Below are 22609 nucleotides of genomic sequence, written 5' to 3'. Positions count from 1 at the left end.
CTATTGTGTTCCTTTGTGTTTCCTAGCGAACATGCAAAATTATTTTGTAAACAACATAGCCAAGACACTATAAATAATTCTGCGGGTGAGGGGAAAAGGCATGTTTTCCTGTATGTCACAACCGGTACCCATGGTACTTGGCTCTCTCCCTGTCCCTCCATTTCTCCCCTGTGGTGACAGAGGTAATACAGCTGGCAGTTTTATATAGCTCTTGAGAATTCTGTCATAATTTGATTCTTGTAATAGTATAGGGGTAGAGGAGGCACAAGAAGCTATTCTCCTTTGGATACCAACCCTGTAGCACGGCATGATGGGAATTTACTCAGCCTGATTCATGCAAGCATATCAAGCCCATAAAATTGTACTGTAAGGTTCTCACCACAAAAAAGGCATGTACTTACTATATCACATTGACACACACCCCCTCGCCACTCAACAGCTGAGAAAATTAGCACTTAGGAAATGAACCTGATAAGCTTATTTTTAAACTACACCCATAAAACAAATATACCAGGGCTTGTTTCAGTCAAGACAATGAATCGCATTCGGAAAGGGACACTTCTGTTTTCAAAAAGCTAATCTATGTGATTTCTCATCTAACATGTATTCAGTGGGGCTCAGAAGGCAGTAAAAAGTGGATGGAAAATACCAGAGAAAGAGTTGTCAGCTCAGCGGTAGCTAGTTACCCTGGAGTCAGACCAACAGGCTGAGGTTCACTGAGAAACTGACACGCAGAGGGAAGGAAGCAAGCCAATGTAGCCAATGTGAGGCGTAGGGTGACAAGGTTCCCCGTACAGACAGGGAAGCCTGGGTCAAGCTTCTGGGCAGTTGTCAGGGGCAGTGGCTGGAAGAGCAGCTGGAATGAGGCTTACACCAGAGACGAGGCTTCAAGCACAACCCAGAGTGGAAAAAGACTTGTGCCAGAGGAATCAGTTGAAAATCCAGGCGCAGTTACCAGGCTGCTCTCCTCTGTGGCAAAGGCCAGGATGGCACAGACAGAGAAGCTGCCACCCTGATAACCACACACCATCTAAAATTTGGTTCCGTCTCTGTGGCACAGTGACAAAAGCCAGGAACGATGTAAGCTAAAATCTGAGATAAACAAGAAAGATTCTAGACAGTAGCATGAAGTCTACCCTAGCATGTTTTCTTTCCAAATGACTGTATATTCAACAGAAATGCCAGGGCCAATATAAATGCATATTTACCAAATGTTCTTGGTCTGAATCAACACCAACCCTAAAGGAGAAAACACAAACAGCAAATGAGATTTTGAAACCATGAAAAAAAAAGACCTATATACAAATATATCATATCAGGCAACCAGCATTCCCAACACAGAAACCATGGAACAGTTCAAATTTCCTTAGCAACAGCTGAGATTCTCAGGCGAGCAGAGTATACTAATGATTTGCTTACTGCAATCCCACTCACTGGGTTCAGAAACACAATATTCCGTCCCTGAAGACAAGTCTACTCTAAGCACTCAGGACGAATGTTCCACCTATTGCTGAATAAGAACAACTGTGCAGATCCAAAACAAGGCAGCCACAGTGGAATTCCAGGAGGGAGGCGCATGTTTTTGGACTGTGCGGTTTTCATGGCAACATTCTGTTATGATGACTAAAGAAAAGGGTCAATTACATTTTCTCACTGAAAAATGGATAGAAATTACTCTTGTTTTTTTAATAATTAAAAAAAAAATACCTACTTAAATTCTTGCTTCTCATAGCTTAGGAAAAAGATTCATTAAGAAATTCTCATTTGGTCTAGTACTGTGCTGCAGAGAACTAACCTGCCTTGCCTGCAATGTCCCATACCAGAACACTGGATCAAGTCCAAGTGGCTCTGCTTCCAGTCCAGTTCCCTGCTAAGGTGCCTGGGAAAGCAGCAGCAGATGGCCCAAGTACTTAAGCCCCTTCAATTCGTATGAGACCTGCATAAAACTCCAGGTTCCTGGTTTCATCCTGGCCCAGTCCCAGCCACTGTGGCCATTTGGGGAGTGAACCAGCAAATGTGAGATATTTCTCTTTGTCTCTCCCTTTCTCTGTCACTCTGCCTCACAAACCGATAACAAATCTTTTTTTTAAGGGATGTGATACTGTGGCAAGCGGGTTAAGTCATCACCTACAACATCAACATCCCATATCACAGTGCTGGCTCCAGTTTCAGCTGCTCCACTTTCAATCCAGCTCTCTGCCTGGGAAAGCAACCAAGGAAGACCCCAGTACATAGGTCCCTATAGCTATGTGGGAGACTCAAATGGAATTTCTGGCACCTGCCTAGCCCAGTCCTGGCCATGTGGCCATTTAGGGGGTGAACCAGTGAATGGAAAAACTCTTTCCCTATCTTTTCTTCTGTGTCACTTTTAAAATAAATATTTAAAATATAATTTTAAAAATTTTAGAAAGTTTTCTTTTACTCCTTTCTAGCCCATAAACAAAAATGCTCCTCAACTCCGTTCCTTGTTCCTCTGCTTCTCAGCTGTTTTCTCTCCTTGCCACACCAGCCGCTGAAGGCCAGGCCCTCATTCTGACTCATGCAGTCTGTTGTAGATTGTTCCCCTAGTTGCCAGGATCCCCAACAGTTACCTTCTAAGGCACAGACCTTGCTGGGTTCCTCCCCTGCAACCAATTCTGAGGACAGCTTAGCCACAAGACCAGGTCTACAGGCCTTTAGGAGGCACTCAAGCCTCTGCATAAACTAGGTGCCCCCTTCCACTGCAAGCCATCTTGACACCATCACTTCCCAACATTCTTGTCTATATTCCTTTTACTAGCCATAACTATCCACCCCTCTCCTCAAATCTGTCCTCCTCTGAGACTCCTTGCCTTTGGGCTGCCAGGTCCTCAGCTGACATATGCTTGCTTTTCATTTTTCTGTCCTATTCATTTGCTAAGTTCCAAAATGTTCATGTCCCAACAAGTACTTTTTTCTTTCTGTGCTTTTGCAGCACTTTTTAGAGTCTTCTGCTATAATACTTAGTAGAGTGGAGTCATTTACCTGTCAGTCTCCCCAGAAAGACTGTGAACTTCCTGAGGGTAAAGGCCATGTCTTAATTCATCTCTGTATCCCCAGAGTCTAGCACTGTACCTCACACACAATAGGTGCTCAAATATTTATCAATTACGTTAACTACTGTAGACAACATAGGAAAAAAAACAACAGTATGAGAGGCTGTACCAATAGCATCCTAAAATACAAGCAAACCATGGCAGGGAGGGAGAAGGGAAACTAGTACCAGACCACATCTGGAAGGCACGGGAATCACAGTCAAGTACTTAAAAACAGAAGGACTTGACCAGATTTATAACCTAAAGAAAGGCCCATTTTTTTTTTCTTTGTTAAAATGACCAAGCTGCTTAAGGTCTTCTCAGTCACATCAAATGTATCTGTGCATCTCAAGTGACATCTAGTGGTCTTGCAGAGAGCGCAGAACGCTTGGATGGGACATCATTCAAAGCCAAACCAATTAACATTTATAGAGCACTTGCTATTGGCCAGGCACTGTCCTAGGCATAGGGGATAGACAGGAATGCACATGGCCCATGACCTCCAAGACACTTACAGAACAGCGGGAGAAACAACTAGAGCATAATCCCCAGGGGCTTCTAACAGAGAGCACTGGGTTCAAATCTGGCCTCTGCTGCCTCCTGGCTGTAAGAACTCAGCTAAGCTAGGCAACCCTGAAAGTTATAATCCCATTACCTAGAAAATAGAGCTAACACCCACCAGAGTTGCTGTAAAGACTAGATGAGAAAGTGTACTGAAACATTTTAAGAATGTTTAATACATTATTAGCAAATACCCAATGGAAGCTCTTATAACACTATTATTACAAGGTTGAATGAAATCAGTGTTATAACAGACCCAAAAAATCACATAGAGAAGAGTGGCTCTCAAAGAAAACGAGGGCAGGGCATTTGGTTCAGAGGTTAAGGCCTGGTACCACACATCCATGCCAAGTCAGAGTGCCTGTGTTCGAATCCCGGCTCTGTTGCCGACTATAGCTTCCTGACAATGTGCACCCCGGGGCATAGCAGGTGATGTGTCAAATAGCCGGGGCTCTGTCACCTACATGGGAGATCTGAATTGAATTCCAGGCTTCTGATTTTGACTTGATCAAAATCAAGCTGCTCTGGGTATTTGGAGAGTGAATCAGTGGGTAGAAGATTTCTGTCTCCATTTCTCTGCCTCTGTTTTTGCTTTTCATATAACATGAAAAAAAAAAAAAAAAACCGAGGAGAAAGGAGGCAGCACTCAGCTGTATCATCTTCCAGGCAGAGGGAAGCGGAAGAACAAAGACTGAGAAACAGAGAAGTGCAAAGTCTGCGCAGTACATGGACAGGAAGCCCAATGTGGCTGCCATGAATTCTGCGGAGGGATGCAGGAGCAGCTGGTTGGTCCTTAGCCACTGACAAGCCAATGTCAATACACCCAGCGTGATCCTTCATACTATAATCTCATATTGCCAAGGCTTTACTATCCTCCAAAATTTTGAATTAATTTTCAAATCCTGAGCCCTATGGCAAGGGTCCACAAACGACACCCCACGGGCACATGTGGTACCTCTTGTGTTTGTAAAGAAGGTTTTATTGGGAAACAGCCACAATGCGCTCATTTATGTACTACGTGGCTGCTCCTGTACTAGAGTTGAACAGCTGGAATGCAGTGTCTACTGCCTGCAATACCTTAAAGATTCACTATCTGGCCCTTTATGGTGAAAGTCTGTAGACCCCTGTACCCTCAGGGTCTTTCGCACTTCGTCTTCCACCTCCCTTTCATTCACTTTGTTACTCCAGCTCTGTGAGCTATGAGTATTAAACGGGCCTCAGGGCCTTTGCATTTTTCCCTCTGCCAGGAATCCTGTTCTCCTTTCACTGGCAACATTGTGTCATTCACACAGACGGAGCTCAAACATAATTTCTCAGAGGGATGATCCTTGCCTTCCTCGGGTGAAATACATCTCCATCCCTAGTCACTATCAAAGCAACCAACCTGTGCCGTCACAGTAATAAATATTTCGTATTCATTTAATCCACAATGGTGATGCTCGTTCATGCGCTTGCTGGCCTACTGTCTTTCCAATCAAAGTACAGTTCATTTTCCCTCGCTACTACCACGGCCCTTCTCTAGAGCAGTTTCTTGACCTTAGCATTATGGACAGTTTGGCCCTGAAACTTATTTACAGGCAGGCGAGGAGTGAGCCTGTCCTATTTACTTCAGATTGTTTAGCAGCATCCGTGTCCTTGGCCTCTACCCACTAGATATCAGTAGCAGGCCCTACTCTCAAGTAGGACAACGAAAAAACGTCTCCAGATGGTGCCATTGACCCCCAGGGGAACAAAACTATCCCACTGAGTTGGGACCTACAACAGCAGCCATGGATGGCTGGTATTGGCTGTGCTCAAATGAATGAAGTAAAAGTACACTTGACATGCTGTACTTCACAGCTAGCAGCTCCCTAAATCTGTACAACAACCCTAGGAGGTACATGCTAAGAAACACACATTACAGATGGGGACACTGAAGACTTAACAGGTGAAAGGTCACAGAAGGAGTCAGTGAAGGAGCAAGAACTCAAAGCCAAAACCATCAACATGACTTAAATTTTCAGGACTTAGCATAATCCTCAAAACTGTATTAGACAAATTTCAGGGAAGAAATGGAAAACTTAAAAATGCAAGCTCTGTTTGTAGAGGGTCCCCCAAGCACCAATAAAACACTGCAACACAAGAAGGAATCTAAAACTGTGAGGCAGTAACTACAATGAAGCGTCCAACGATGTTACATGGCAGGCAAGCTGGGCCAAAGTGCTCAGAGGCTCTGAGGCAGATCCCACGCGGGAACAGCAGGGTGTAGTCCTGTGTTGTGCTTCCGGGCAAAGGCCAGGGTAACTAGGAGTACGCTGTTTGGCTTTTGTGAAGGACAATTAGGGAAGAGAAATGTTTCTACTAATACGCAGAAGATTCTACTGAAGATTATTACTTTTCTTCAATTATTTTTAATTTTATTCTCCTTAGTTGTGTAATAGTCTTCATTCATACTGTTGAGGAAACAAAGCAGCCTATTCCTTCTAAAAAAGACTGCTGCTATTTCTTGATGCAATCCGTTATAGAAGAAATTACCTGAAAGCAGAGGTTTCTTTGTCCACCATGTCATTATTTGTATGATCTTGAATAATTAAAGCCTCTGTTTCATCACTTGCAAACAGGAGTTATTGTAATTATGTAAGTAAGTTAAAAGGACTTAGAATGGCCAGCACGTAGTAGGTGCTCAATAAATAATACCAGGTCCTCCTTGAGTTAGTATTAGGGTTATAAGAACATAACTTTTGATGTTATTTTTCTGTCATATAATAACAGCACATAAATTATAAGGAAAGGATTTCATTAGTAAAGATAAAGACAGGGCCCGGTGGCGTGGCCTAGCGGCTAAAGTCCTCGCCTTGAAAGCCCCAGGATCCCATATGGGCGCCGGTTCTAATCCCGGCAGCTCCACTTCCCATCCAGCTCCCTGCTTGTGGCCTGGGAAAGCAGTTGAGGACGGCCCAATGCATTGGGACCCTGCACCCGCGTGGGAGACCCGGAACAGGTTCCAGGTTCCCGGCATCAGATCGGCGCGCACTGGCTGTTGCGGCTCACTTGGGGAGTGAATCATCGGACGGAAGATCTTCCTCTCTGTCTCTCCTCCTCTCTGTATATCTGGCTGTAATAAAATGAATAAATCTTAAAAAAAAAAAGATAAAGACAGTGACAACAGTATTCAAAGTATGATTTGAGGATTACTGGTCTTTAAAATATTAAAAGAAGGACAGAATGGGAAAAAAACAGAGAAGAGATTATATAAAATGTGAAATCTGCTTTCTCTAATGAACCTGATGTATTATGGAAGCTGGGAAGCTTTTAACAGCTACGAAGTTTCAGCCAAACACAGAACTAAAAGCTACAAAGGCTTTAGCAATATTGGCTACTGTATCCATGGAAACAAATGTAGAACTCTTGAGATACAACAGTGCTTTCAAGCTGAATACATTAACTAGCACACATCTAAGTCTAAGACCTTATGATCTCGGCCTTGTAGTTTCAGGTTAGAAGCAATGTTGACAAAGATGAGAAAGAATAATATAATAACATCCAATTTTGATTAATGATGAAGAAAACTGGATTGTGTTATATGCTGTAAATGAAGGTAAAAATTTTTATTCAAGTTGGCAATATGGATCAAAAGCCTTAAATTTATGCAGATCATTTTAACCAAGCAATTTCACTTCTAGAAATATACCAAACAAGGGAAGGGTAATATTTACATTTAAGAATAATCACACCGCTAATGCTAACAGCAATAAAAAAAGCCCTCAAATGGCAATGCTAACAGTAAAATTATAGAAAGCATACAAGTTTAACAGGGATTCATTTAAATAAAACAAGAAAAATTTATAGCCACTAAAAATAATCATGTAAAAATATTAGTATATTTACTAATGTAAATGTTCATTCTATGCCACATTGAAAAATCAGCCCACAAGAGAACCTTTAGTGCTGTTGCTTTTTGTAAAAAAATATACCCAGTGCACAGTGCACAGTGTAGCATAGAAGGATATCTCCCAAAGTGCTAGCAGGTTTTTTTATTTTGCATTTTTGCTTTTTGTACATGTCATACACTTTTTAAAAGGAAAAACAATTTACAATTACCAAAACTTCAGAATGCCAAAGCTTAAAAATATTCTCATGAATAAAGAAAAATAAAATGAATGCAAATATTCCAATGAGGTTCACAGTTCCTACTTACCTGATATGTAAGCATGACAGCATTGCAGTAGTGCCACCACCAAATACCCACACAGTGAAAAACACGATCAGAAGCGTGGTGCTAAACATCATCTGGCGGGCATAAGTGGCGGTGTCACGAATGGCCAGAGCAAACGCCATTGCCCCGCGGAGGCCTACAAGGGAACCAAACAAGTATTTATTCAGTATCTTGTTACCAGCACACATTTTACAAATCAGGGTGAAAACCTTAGAAGTATGAGAACAAATATATAATACCCGGTGACTTCAAAAATTAAAACATACATTTATTCTGGTGAGAAATTTTTGAAACCCATGTACATTTTTTCCTAATATATATTTTTATGAACTTTTTGTGTATAATTTAAGTATATACACAGAGAATTAGATTTCACTATGATACTGGCATCAATCTCTTAACAAGTCTTTAAAATTCATTTAAAAATTAACACAAAAAACGAAATTAACATGAAATTGGCTTTTTCATACACAGGTCTGTGGAATTTGACAAGTGCATAGAGATGTGTGATCACAATCATTATCAAGACACAGAAGTCTTGTCATCTAGCTCAAAATCCCTCCGTGCTATCCATTTTTAGTCCAATCTCTCCATTACCCAATCCCCCTGGCCCTCCCCTACCCCCAAAGTTCTGGCAATAACAGATTTGTTCTCTACTGTTAATAATTTCATCTTCGTGAGAATGTCATAGAAAGGGAATCATGTAGTATGTAACCTTCAGACACTGGCTTTTTCTGCTTAGCAAAGTGCCTCTGAGCCCTAACCATATTGTGTGTTTCACAATTTGTTCTTCTCATTATGAAAAGCATTCCATGGCACAGTCATCCATTGCAAAACAGAAAAGTAAGTTGTTTCCAGGTTTGGGTAATTATGAACAGAACTACTGGACACAATCACTTCCAATGTCTTGTGTGAAAACACATTCATCTTTATCTTCTTCACTTATGTGACTTATTTCTAAACCAAGAATTTAGAGCTAGCATATAAAAAAATTCCCACAGGAATGGAACACTATAAAAAGAACTTTATATTCCAGGATATAGTTTCAACATTTTAAGGACTCTTATACTGCCAGTATAACATTTCAGCTTAAAATCAAACTGGTATATGAATGGCTTCATGGGGTAGGCAAGAGAGAAAAAAGAGTAACTTACCAGCAAACATCATCATATGCTGAAAATTTGACCCAATCTTACTTCTTCTACCCAAATTAAGTAAGAGGGACAAGGGGTAAATATTAGCAGCTCTTCCCAAGAAAATAGCAATCTAAAATTATTTCTAGGTCAAGGATCATTTCTTTTCCTCAATTATATCATTTAGACTATATATTCAAGATAGTAAATGACTGTTTTAGAGAACCCCATTTTTACCAAACAGTTGCTTGCTTGCATTGTCTAACAAAGTTCTGCAACAGATTTTCTATATCCATGCTGTCCAATATGGCAAGCACTTGAAACATGGCCAGCAGGAATTGAAATTTTAATTTCTTTTCATAGTAATTAATTTAAATATGAGCAATCTTATGTGGCTTGCTGCTAACAAGTTCGACAACACAGGTCTACACATATGGAAAATTCATTAGAGGAAAAGAAACATATTTAGAAGCAGAGCTTCTTTACCATATTTTTTTAAGATTTATTCATTCATTCATTTGAAAGGCAGAGAAACAAAGAGAAAAAGAGAGAGACAGAGTGAGTTCTTCCATCCATTAAGTTACACCCCAAATAGCCACAACAGCCAGCTCCTTGCCAGGCCAAAATCAGGAGGCAGGAGCTTCATACTGGTCTCCCAAATGCATAACATGGGCCCAAATCAATGGAATATCTTCCACTGCCTGCTCAAGAACAGTAGTAGGAAGCTGGACTGGAAGTAGTCAGGACTCCAACTGGTATTCTGAGATGCCAGTATTACGAGCAGTAACAAACCTTTGGGAAACAATGCTGACCTATCTTTTGCATATTTTTAAGGCTGACTATAATAGGTTAATACACCGTCACCATCAGTGTTGACAGGATCAAGAAAAAGACGAACAGAACTGCCCTTTCATTTCTCAGAACAGAGACAAGGAACACCTTCATCACATGAAAACACTGACATTCCTGCCAACTCGAATGTCTTCTACCGAGTCTAAACTTCTGCCTGCTGCACAAGAAAGGCTGCATGCAAATTCAGATTAGTTTCAACTAGAAATCTTTCCCCAACTTGTTAACTATAGAGACCCCTGCTTTATAACAACATCTTTAATTTCAGAGTTCATAACACCGTTTCCACCTTATATCCAGAAAGGAACATAAAGAAAAATGTTATATTAAAAAAAAAAAAAAGGTGGATCAACATGGTGGCAAAGCAAGCTAAATCTCTTGCTGCAAAGCCGGCATTTCATGTGGGGACTGGTTGTGTCTCAGCTGCTCCTTTTCTGATCCAGCTCCCTACTTATGGCCTGGGAAAACTGTAGAGGATATCCCAAGTGTTTGGGGCCAAACACCCATGTGGGAGACCTAGAGGAAGCTCCTGGCTCCTGCTTTCAGACTGGCATATCTTTGGCTGTCTGAAAGAGCCAAAGAGCGCCCTCTCACTCTTTCTCTCTCTCTTCTCTCTAACTCTTTCAAGTAAAATAAATACATTTTTTAAAATGTAGAGGAAACAGTACTGGCCTAAGAAACTTTGGAAATATAAGAGTACAGTCTGTTAAGAGGGAAAAAAAAGACTGAAGGCAAAAAAGAGAAAAGGCCTGCCACCAAGCATTATATGCTCAGCCACAAAGTTGGTTCCCATGGGAGTTCTGGTTTACAATTCTGATTTTACTATTCAAGTATCCTGGAACTTAATAATTAAGTAAATGCACAGCAGATGCAGGCATCCAGGTTCCTCACTACTGAAATGGGAGTTTACAGATCAATAAAGGGAGGAAGCCATGTAGACATTGCTGGAGATACTGATGTGAATTCATGTTTAGCTTACAAGTGATGTATAGATGGTTACAGAGGGATATCAATAGATGTATGTATATACATGAGTTAGTATATCCAGACATATTTAGTTAGTATATGCATACAGATTTCCTTGCTCAGTCTGCCACGAGGGTTCTTTGGCTTCCATCTTGGTATACCCTCAGCTCAATCATCTGGCAGAAGCTATGTGGTAACCTGTTCTATGAAAAGGCCTAAGTGGCGAAGACTAAGAGCCTTCCAGCATTCACAGGAGGGAACTTAACCAATCCCAAAGTTTAAGAGGAGCCACTGAAAACAGCTAACTGTATCCTCACAAAAGATCCCAGAACTAGAATCCCCCAGAGAAGCTGCTTCTGGATTCCTGACCCTCAGGAACTGCGTGAGATAACCTGTTTTCAAATGCTAACTTTTAGGGTAACTTGTTACACAGGAAGTGATACACTTCCTTATGCCACTTTCAGTAGACAGTTGCACCTCATACTTTACAGATAAAATAGAAGCCATCAGGATGAGCTCCCCTTACCAAGGTACCTGGCATCTCTATGTACCCTGCCCTCTTATTGTAACAATGGAGGGGCCTATCCTCTTCGTGAAGGCCAATTCCCACTTACACGCTTTGAGTAACATCTCTTCCTGCCTTCTCTTCAAGCTTGTGCCATTAACTTCTCACTTTCACATATTCAGGGTTTTTTATTCTTTCAACTGGCTTTAAAGACTCAATTTGATCATATGAATGGAGCAGAGAGACAGGAAGAGAGCGAGTGTGCAAGCAGACATCATTTCTATCTTGTACCTACTGCCCGATGGCATGGGTTGTTGTTTCCAGAATCTGTCCTCTCCTCTCTTCTGGTATTTCGATCTGTCAATAATACTTGTGCAGTAGGTAAAAACAAAAATAGAAGAGAAAAAAGTTGCAGGGGCCAGCACTGCGGCATAGTGGGTAAAGTTGCTGCCTGTAACACTGACATCCCAAATGGGTGTTGTTTTGTATCCCAGATGCTCCACTTCCAATCCAACACCCTGCTGATGGCCTGGGAAACACAGCAGAAGGTGTCCCAAGTGCTTGGATACCTGCCATTGATGTGGGAAATCTGGAAGAAGCTCCTGGGTTCCTGGTTCCAGCCTGGCCTACCACTGGTCATTGCGGCTGTCTGAGGAAGTGAACATGCAGGAGGAAGGTTTCTCTTTTTCTTTTCCTTCCTTCTCCACCCCCACCTCCCAATTTCTTAATCTCTCTTATTCTGACTTTCAAATGAATTAAAAAACACATTTTTTTGCAATCCTTCCCTACCTTTTTTAAAGGAAACTTTACACATTCAAATGTGTTCTTATCAGCCATACCCACTCAGATTACATGAAAATTTCAATTAAAAATAGTTTTCCGCAAGAACACATGATAAAGGATACAAATGCTCCTACTACAAATGTTGGGTTAAAGACATGGTTCTGGAAGGTGAACAATGTCAGTCCCATGTAGGAGAAGATGAAATTCTCTGCCAAGAAATTGAGAAGCTCAAACAACTGAAATGAAATTTTAAAAGATTAGTCCAGTATATAAATTCAGTTACATAATTAGAAAATATAAGCATTGCTAAGATAATGAAACACATATTTCAAATACATAAAGGTCATAAATATACCCAAAAATGTGTGTGATTCAAAGCAGAACAAACGTAGATGCCATTTCTAGTCCCACAGAAAAAAGCCAAAATGTTGTTCCCTTAGCTCCCCCAATCAGCTTCATGTCTCTAAGCTTTCATCTTCAATAATTCTTATTCTCCTCCCCCAAACCCTGACAACTTTTCTTCTGGAATGTACTTTATGTCTTTGCCATTGGCCTAGTATACCCTTCATCATTTGTCCCCTTAATGCTACCAAAGAACCCTAACTGATACGCCTCACACCCACAATCTTCCATCCTGTCCATTCAATGAATCTCCCTAAAATGACAATTTAAAAGCACTTCCCTCTTTATAAGCTATAAAACCTCACTCAATTCCTACTATCCTGGTACAGAGTGCTTCAGGACAACCCTCATATCACCAGTGATGGGATTTCATTGTTCCCATGCACTGCACTTCTCCTTTAGAGAGTAAGCAGCATGACACAGGACTTAGGCATCTTCACCTTGCACTCTGTACCCTCCTCTGCCATATGCCTGTCCCCACCCACTTTGTCATTACTTTGTTAAGTATTACTAACAGCAGGTATACCAGGCTTGCTGAACTGAATGAAGTTGGAATCCTGAAAACCACAGTTATCAATCCCTCTTCCTCTCCCACCAGCCCTCTGCTCCGCAGCAGCAGGAAGGGGAATCAGAATTAGAACTTAGGAGTCAAAGTATTCACACTTAAACCCTGACCTCACATATAACTGGCTACTTATATGGCTCTTTGCAAATAAGTTTGCCTTCTTTAAAAAAATAGAAATTATTCAGCACACATTTAATTTTCTTTAAATGATTTAATATGCAATCATTACTACTTCCTTATTTAATGGTACCTTTTATGCTTTGTCCAGTTTTTACTATGTACCCAACATTATACTAAGAACTTTACCATAGGTCACCTTGCTTTAATCTCACAATGCCTCTGAGCAGTAGGTCCTATTATTATCTCCATTTTAAAAGGTGGCAAAACTGAAGCAGTTGTGTAACTTGCTTCTTATCACACAGCCAGTAATGGTGGAATCAAGACTTGAAACCATATGATCACTCTAGAGTCTCAGGTTTAACTCAGAAAACAGGGATTTGCAAACTCTTACGTTGAAGGACCAGAGTGAAATATTTGAGACTCTACGGGCCACAGGGTTTCTGCTGCAACAATTGTGCTTGTATAGCACACACACACACACAAAAAAAAACTAGCCACAGACCACATATATATTTCTTAAATGGAATAGCTGTGCACTGAAGAAACCTTTCTGGTTGGCACTGGGATGTGAACTTCCTTTAACTTTCCACAGGTCACATAATATTCTTTTGATATTTCCCCAACCAGTTAAAAAATATGCAAACCGTTCTCAGCTCTCGGACTGGTGAGGGCTGGATTTGGCCTGAGTGTGTAACTTCCTAAGCCCTGCTCAAGTTACTGCGTTTGTGTTACCGCCTTCTATGTGAGTTATTTCCCCCAGGCCTTCCCAAGTCCTTCTCAACCTTCTACACATACCATATTCTCTATGACAGGTCCCTAACTTTTCTGACGCCTTCTATGACATACAAATTGAAGCACACCATCTAAGTTTCAATGAGTTCAGGCTTCTTATGTCTACAAACTTTCCATTACTAACAACATTGGAAGCTCTTACTCTTTTGGTTTTTATTTCCCACCCTACATCCAGAGAAATGCTGAATCATCCAGCTATTTTTCTTCTATGTAATACACTGATTTGTATGGAGGATTTGTAACCCCAATTATATGCTTCAGGGAGAAAAAAAAATCTGATCTCTTTTGAGATGTTGGAAAATCACAGGTAATTCACTATGTTGCTCTAAAAAAAAGGGGGGGAAGGAAAAGGTATCATTGCTCCTGCTTTAGCACTGGTCATCTCGACGCTAGGCTCACAGCGCTCTAATCATCTGGCAAACTTAAGGTTCCAGTTTTCACTCTAACCATAATCAGGCATTTATCTGCTTTTATTTCAGGCAGCACAATTTGTTCATGTATTTATCGCACATATGTCATAAGACCGGAAATGGAAAATTTTAAGCCTATTTCCTTTATAATTTCCTCCAGGTATCCTGCACAACTAATGTATTCCTCACTTATGAAAGCCTAACTACCTCTGCAGCCCCACAAATGGAACACCTATGCAGTGCCTGAGTGAAGACTGAGGGAGGTTAATCATCTGGATGACCCAGCAGAAGCCTGAGTCAGACCAGCAGTCCATCTATGTGTATCACGCCACAGTCGTTCTAATCAAACTAACATGAGAGTCCAAAACATTCTTCTTCATTATATAGGAAAACGCTATGAAATAAGGAATTTAATTGACTGGTTATTGGAGTTACAATAACAATAGACCTGGCTATTCTGCTGACTTATGTTCCTCCTAAAAGCAGTCAAACTTCAACCTTCCAGCTCCACTTACTTCTAGAATCAAATAAAGAGTAGATATCACCTTAATCAGATCAAAGATTAATTTTGAGTAAAAAAAAAAAGCAAAGTAAAGTTTATTTTCAAGCTATAAAGTTTCTTACCTGTTTAGTTCTGTGTTGAGACTCCGTAGACAAGTTATTGTAGGTATAATGTGCTTGTGTAATGCCACAAAACAATACTGCAACTACACCTATAGATATAATGAGTTTCACATTCAGGTAAAAGGATGATTCCCAACTTTAATACCAAGGCTCAAACATTACAGACACAAATTATATGCTTAGTATTGAAATTCTCATTTGTGATTTCCTGTTAAGAAGAACTTCAGTAAAAATCCTTTTTACATTTTAAAGTGGCTTCCTAAATCCCAAGCATAATGAGTATGTTCAAATACTAAAGCAGTTGATCCATTTGTAACATTGACTTGCAGAGTCACTGCTTGTAAGGGCTTATCATCAAAACGACAAAGTCGCGTACCTGTGAAGCCCCATGCTTCAGCCAAGAGGAAGGTACTCCAGGACATTAAAAAGAACAAGCCTGTCTCCAACAACTGGAACTCCCGCAATTTGGTAAACTTTGTCACGTAACACTGTTAAGGTTGACAACAATACCCTGCAACACAAAGGTGTGACTAAAAAAAAAAAAAAAAACCAACCAAACAAACAAAACCAAAGCAAGAACAGTCTAAATAAGGCAATTACAAACAGCAAAAGCAAGGATTCTCTGGCGTAACACAAAAGTCACAGAACCAGGAGGCATCAGAGTAAAAAAAAAAAAAAACTCTGAAAATGATCATCTTCCTGCGGTTGTCAGCCTTCCCTCCAGTGAGGCAATCTTAGAGCTTAGCCAAACCTTTCGTGTCAAGGGTATCATTTTCACAGACCTTTCCAGAAACCACACAGCAATTCTAAGAATCTGCAATCCAAAGTAAGACTGCTTCTGTAATCTTAACAATTTACATTTATGTAAACATGAACTTTCCATGAAATTTCACATTTATTTGATCCTCTACCACATCTTGTGATAGATAAAACTCATTCAATGAGGCATTTAATCTACTTATAGTATTCTAAAAGGCATCTGTAGCTGAGAGTTGATGGGCATGTGCCAGTGGGTGACAAATTTCAGGCCAGAATCTAGTCACCTCCAACTACACGCTACAACAACATGAAAAATAAGATATACTTGTCATTGTTATCCTCAAGGAACCTGTAATAAGGAAGAGATATTATCTGCTCCCTCCTTCATAACTTTCACTGCCCCTTCATGTTTGTTGACCCATAAAAAGTCATGAAAGAAGTCTCTTCCAGAACAAAGCAGCTGTATACCAAAGAGAAAATAAGTTGTTTTATACAAAAATAACACATTTGTTTTATATAAACAAGTATCTTACAAGTTCAAGAGCTGGGAACTAGATTTGATCTAGTGTTACTATTCTTTCCTGCTGTCTCTGCCTTCTAATTTCCTACACTTGAGATCCAGAGAGATGAAGTGTTAGTTTCTACACACCAGAAGCTCCCTATACCAGAGGCTCCAGGGAAGCAGGAGTCACATTTGTCTTGCTTATCTTTGCTACCCACATTCCAGAGTACCATATCTAGCATGTGGCAGACAATGAATAAATACCTTCTGAATAAATACAAGAATGACTTGCCCAATATTCCTCATAGCTCGCAGTGGCAGTACCAGAGCTATAGGCTAAGTTCTTTGAGCTCCCAACCCAAAGCTCTAGAGCACAAAGGTTAACAATGGAGGAGCTGAGACGGCCTCTGATACACCCTAGCCTGCAATCCACATTTTGTTCATGTCCTCTTAAACAAAAAGCAGAAGATGGCCAGGCTGATCAGCAGCATACAATGCCCAGAGTGTTTTGGGAATATATTTACTGCTATTATCAATTTAAATTGGTCTTCAAATCCACCCTCAAAGTGATACTATGTTCTAATGAGTATCTTTTTAAAATTAGTTTTAGATTTTGGATTAACATGTGATGAACATTTTTGAAGGGGTACATAGCAACTTTTCAATACACACAGAAAGAGTAAACTGATCTTACCAACTCTTACCACAAACATTTCAGTACACTGGGCTCTATGCAAAGCAATAAAAATTTTTAACTTATTTACTGCTAAATATTATTGCTAATGTTTCATATCAAGTATTGGTTGGTTACATGGTTAATAATTACAACACAATTTCCATCAAGGAACTAGGAGAAACCATAGAATACAATATTCAAGTACTTCATTAGATTCAAGAAAAGATTAGCACAAAGGATATTAAAGCTGTCACCACTCCAGTAGCAGCACCCATGGCAAAAGACCCACTGAAGATCCCAAGGAAGATCCCAATAGACTTGAACATGGCTGTGACATCAAAGGTATGACTGTTGTCTCCAGCTGGCTGGTATGCCACTATTGAGCTAAAAAAGAGAACACTCTTACTTTTAGAAGGAACTTTTACTCTACGACATTATCTCAAGTAGAGCTTGAATGACGAAATCAGAGGAAGAAAAGCACTCAAAACTTTTGGGTTTGAATTGCTAAAATAGTGTCTAATGGTAGTTTTTGATTAAATAACAATTTTGGGAGGCTGATCGTTTTAAAGTACTCTCCATGAAGGCCGAACAAAGATTTTTCTCTGTATTCTTCAGATACTGTGCCACACTATTCTTTTGTGATTCATTTAATAATTCCTAGTATTGAGTGCCTGGATGTCCTAGCATACCAATGAAAATAAAATCATAAATATTTTCCCTTTTTCCAGAAGAGGTATAAAGATTATTAATATTGTTCAATATTCAACTTACTCACATTTTCTTTCCCTATCAGAAAAAAATGGCTAACTGAGATATCCTTTCCAACTTTTAGAATACCAGAATGAGCCATTTGCCTAATACCTATTTCCTCGCTCAAATAGATTCTCTAGGAAAAAGGATTCAAACGGCCATCCAACACAGTAGAATCTACTCAACAGTACTTTGAACATACACAGCTGGATCCTCCACCCCAAACCTGTGAAAGTAGGTCACTCAGAAGAGGCCATGAAAGGCAATGACAGAAGACACTCTCCATTACGAACTCCCAGTCTAAACTCTATCTGAAAACGCTTCGTTATAGTGGTAAGTCTAAGAATTGGAAATGGCTGAGAAAATCGGTGGTGCCAACAGATCTTTGCCAACAGTGCTTCTGAAACCAGTTCTCCTCTCAGCTGAGATACCAGTACTATGGAATGTAACATAAAATAATAACAAAAAATAGGAAAATACGAAAAAAAAAATCCAGACTCAAAGACATTGCACGAGTCAAAGAAAAGGAAGAAGAAACATACAATCATAAAAAATTAATGAAGCCCCTCCCTATGTTTACTACAATGTTTTTTCTAGTTCAAGGCTACAAAAAATGCTTTACATGTCTCCCAGATTAAATTAAAAACAAAACCAAAAAAGCTGAAAGCAAATTAAAATTGCCTAATTTGTTATTTATTTCTCTTAAAGTGTAGCAAACATAAATTCCTGGTAATGACTAGAAATTTATTTTTATTTATTTTTTTTATTTTTTAAAGATTCAGTTTTGTTGGAAGGCAGATGTGATTTACGGAGAGAAGGAAACACAAAGAGCAAGATCTTCCACCCACTGTCACTCCCCAAATGGCTGTAACGGCCAGAGCTGAGCCGATCCAAAGCAGCAGCCTCTTCCGGGTCTCCCGCGCAGGTGCAGGATCCCAAGGCTTTGGCTGTCCTCCACTGCTTTCCCAGACCACAAGCAGGGAGCTGGATGGGAAGTGGGGCAGCCGGGCCAGGAACTAGTGCCCAGTTGGGACCCAAATTCTTGCAAGGTGAAGATTTAGCAATTAAACTATTGCACCAGGCCCTTTCTTTTATTTTTTAAGAGAACTTAATATGTGTATGTTTATTTGTAATTGACACAGACTTGTACATCCTTATTGGGTACAGTGTAGTTTTTCAGTGCATGCAATGGCATTAATTAGTATGTCCATCATCTGAACATTTATCAGCATTTGGAACATTCAGAATCTCATTACCTATTCTGAGATACATAATTGTTTTCAGTGGCCTCGCTGTGCTACACATCATCACGAGTCACTGCTTCTACGGCCCAAGTTTTTGGGACCCTGCATCCACATGGGCAAACTGGAAGAAGCTCCTGGCTCTGAGCTTCGGACCAGCTCAGCTTAGGCTTTTAATGGCCATTTGGGGCGTGAACAAGCAGATGGAAGATTTCTTTGTCTCTCCATGTCTGTAACTCTGACCTTCCAAGTAAAATAAATAAATCTTAAAAAAGAAAAAACAAGTTATTCTTTCCATCCAACTGCATGCTTGTAAAAATCATCAACAATGTTGCCTCCATATTCCCCTCTCTTTCCCGCTTTCCAGCCCCAAGCAGCCAACATTTCTAAGACATCAACTTTTTAAGTTTTCACACATAAAGGGAGATGTGCAGTCACTGTCTTTCTACGTTGACTTGTTATGCTTGCACAACGTCCTTCAGGTTCATCTGTGCTGCTGCAAATGATATGGCTGCGTTATTTTTATGGTGGAGTATTATTATCATAATTATTATTATTATTATTAAAGATTTATTTCTGGACCTGGCACAGTAGACTAATGGCTAGGGTTTATGTCCCAGCTGCTCCACTTCCCATCCACCTCCCTGCTTGTCCCCTGGGAAAGCAGCAGAGGACGGCCCAAAGCGTTGGGACCCGCACCCACATGGCAGACCCGGAAGAAGCCCCTGGCTCCTGGCTTCAGATTGGCTCAGTTCCAGCCACTGCAGCCACTTGGGGAGTGAAGCAGAAGATGGGAGCTCTTTCTTTGTCTCTCCTTCTCTCTGTAACCCTGCCTTTCAAGTTATATATATATAGAGAGAGAGACAGCATCTGGGACATGAACTGGCACCCATATGGGATCCCAGCGCAAAGTGAGGACTTCAGCCACTAGGCTACCGCACCAGGTTTGCTTGAGTATTATTCTATAGTGTACAGATAACCACATGCTCTTTATCTTATAGATTCTTTTGCAAATCAAGCACCTATTGTGAACAGCATGGAAATACAGGGATTTCTTCAATGTCCTGGCTTGCTTCCCTTTTGCTATATACTCACAGTGGGATTACTGGAGTACAAGGTAGTTCCATTTCTAGATTTCTGAGGGAACTCCACACTGTTTGCTCCAAGGGTTGCACTAAATTACATTCCTATCAACAGTATACGAGAGTTCCGCCTTTCCGCATCCTGGCCACCACTTGCTGTCTTTGGGTTAATAGCCAGTCTAGCTAAGGTGACAACACATCATCCTGGCTTTGATTTTCCTTTCCCTGATTTCAGAAACGTGGTGACTATTTGCACTTCTTTTGAGATATGTTTACGTAGATCTTTTGCTCATTTTTAATAATTAATTTTTACATATTTATTTTATGATTCCATGATATAGTTCCATAGGCTCCAGGATTTCCCTCTCCCTCTCCCCCTCCCCAAATCCCTTTCCCTCCACTGATTTCCCCAATATCATTACAATAGTATAGTCCTTTACAATCAGTCAAGTCTATCATTCTGCTATTTAAGTGCATCTTGACATTGTAGGCATGGATAATGGTAGAAAGACCAGCATCCTATTGCCTAGATGCATTCAACAGTTTCATTGGGAGTTCATCCTTGATTTGCAAGTACAGATACACACTGCATTGTATCTTCACATCTGTATGCGATAGTCTCTACTATACAGTCACTATACTGTTATCCCATTAAATGAAAAGCCATTAAACAAAATCAACAACTCCCTAGCTGTCCCATTTCAATCTGTCCTCAGAGATTTCTGATCTTTATTTTTAGTAGTTGCTGAAGGGTATAGATTCATCACTTCCTACAGCTAAACAATGTAGGGTTTGCCTATCCTGGGTTTGGAAATCTCTAGCTTACCCAATACATTCATCTTAGAGGTCAGAGAATTTCCACTCAGTGCTAATGACTATGTCCCCCACATTATCTTCATTACTCTGAGAGCTTGTTGGCTTTGTTGGAGAAAAAGTTGACAGACTGCATTTATTCCTGTACATGCACCTCAGTGTTCCCTAAGTACAAATGGTAAGGCCTGCCGGCTGTCCGTGACTACCTCAGACAGAGCATCTGTAGGCCTGGGTACACACTGGAGAACCTGGCCTGATGATGTGGTCAAATGACCTAAGGCAATTGTCAGTTTGATGCAGCATTGACGGTGGCCTAATAATGTGATGTGTGTGCCGAGGCCAGATCACATTCACACAGGCTCTGGTCCCGGAGATCAGGGACCCTTGCCATGTTCGAAGCAATCATGAGGTATAAGCTTGGGTTCTTTGCCAATGCCAGATAATGCCACCCCCAGCAGGTGCTGTGGCTCTGTCTGGGGTGGCCAGGGGCACGGGCTCTTTGGGCCCCCAGCACAACCAGCCCCAAGCTTTGGCTCATGTGGGCACTAGTGACATGCAGAAATTTCTGAGACTCAATCTGAATTGAAAGCTCTAATATCTGTGCTTAAATGTTCAAAAGAAGCAGATCCTTCGTGAACCAGCCATCTGACACTGTTTTCATAAATAGGAAGAAGCTTTTAATGCCATGCGTTTTGTTGCTACAACAGCTTGTTGCTGGCAGCACTTTTCAAAATGCTGGCTATAATAAAATATCTATGCTATGCCTCCTGAGGTCGCTTTCCCTGGATCAGTTCATGCAAATTCAAGATTCACACTACTCATTGCTTTGTTATTTAACCACTATAACTTACTATTTGCAGGGAAAATATCACCCTATCATTTCACTATACTTACAGGTTGCATGTTCCTCTTATATTTCTTCCCTCTTTGTTATATGCATTCTGTTTTATCCTCAGTTGTAGCCACAGTGCAGTTTTAAATTCTACTTCTGACAGTGATGTAAGATTTAGTCACAATAATAATGATTTTTTAAGATTTAAAATGGTTCAAATGGTTACAGCATCACTAAACCAACTCTCCAACGTTAGACATCTGGAGGCTGATAGTAATATTTCTACTACAATAAGTGACAGAGTGAACAAACTTCTTTGTAATTTTTACATTTAAAGATTCTCTTAATTGGACAGTCAGGTATACAGAGAGGAGGAGAGACAGAGAGGAAGGTCTTCCATCCGATGATTCACTCCTCAAGTGACCTCAATGGCCTGAGCTGAACCAATCCAAAGTCAGGAGCCAGGAACTTCTTCTGGGTCTCCCACACAGGTGCAGGGTCCCAAGACTTTGGGCCAACCTCCACTGCTTTCCCAGGCTACAAGCAAAGAGCTGGATGGGAAGCAGGGCTGTGGGTATACGAATTGACACCCAAATGGGATCCCGGTGTATGCAAGGTGAGGACTTCAGCCATCAGGCTACTGTGCTGGGCTCAATTTTTACATTTTTAAAAAAACTTGTTCATTCTTCTTAGAAAGGAAGATGCAGAGAGACAGACCTTCCATCCACTGGTCCATTACCCAAGCGGCTACAACAGTCAGAGCTGAGCTGATCTGAAGACAGGACCCAGGAGCCAGGAGCTTCTTCTGGGTCTCCCACGTGGGTGGCAGGGTCCCAAGGCCACAGGCCATCCTCTACTGCTTTCCCACACCATAAACAGGAAGCTGGATGGGAATGGAATAACTGAGACATGAACTAACGCCCATATAAAATCCTGGAATGTGCAAGGTGAGGATTTAGCCACTAAGCCATCACTCTGGGCCCAATTTCTACATAT

At 40.7% G+C, this 22609-nt stretch overlaps 1 protein-coding gene across 1 annotated transcript in view; it reads right to left on the bottom strand.

Moving 5' to 3' along the window:
- The window catches only part of SLC9A6 (solute carrier family 9 member A6), a 57831-nt gene that overhangs the window by 11511 nt on the left and 23711 nt on the right, over nucleotides 1–22609 (bottom strand). Inside the window, exons 7-13 of the mRNA XM_004587735.2 lie at nucleotides 17138–17279; nucleotides 15335–15440; nucleotides 14959–15047; nucleotides 12168–12281; nucleotides 8964–9075; nucleotides 7792–7945; nucleotides 1209–1239 (exon numbers count right to left, since the gene is read on the bottom strand). Coding sequence (XP_004587792.1) covers nucleotides 1209–1239; nucleotides 7792–7945; nucleotides 8964–9075; nucleotides 12168–12281; nucleotides 14959–15047; nucleotides 15335–15440; nucleotides 17138–17279 — 748 coding nt within the window. The remainder of the gene's footprint in view (nucleotides 1–1208; nucleotides 1240–7791; nucleotides 7946–8963; nucleotides 9076–12167; nucleotides 12282–14958; nucleotides 15048–15334; nucleotides 15441–17137; nucleotides 17280–22609) is intronic.

The sequence above is a fragment of the Ochotona princeps genome, chromosome X, assembly GCF_030435755.1.
Source record: "Ochotona princeps isolate mOchPri1 chromosome X, mOchPri1.hap1, whole genome shotgun sequence".
Classification (NCBI taxonomy): domain Eukaryota; kingdom Metazoa; phylum Chordata; class Mammalia; order Lagomorpha; family Ochotonidae; genus Ochotona; species Ochotona princeps.
This window is presented reverse-complemented; position numbering and strand designations above follow the sequence as displayed.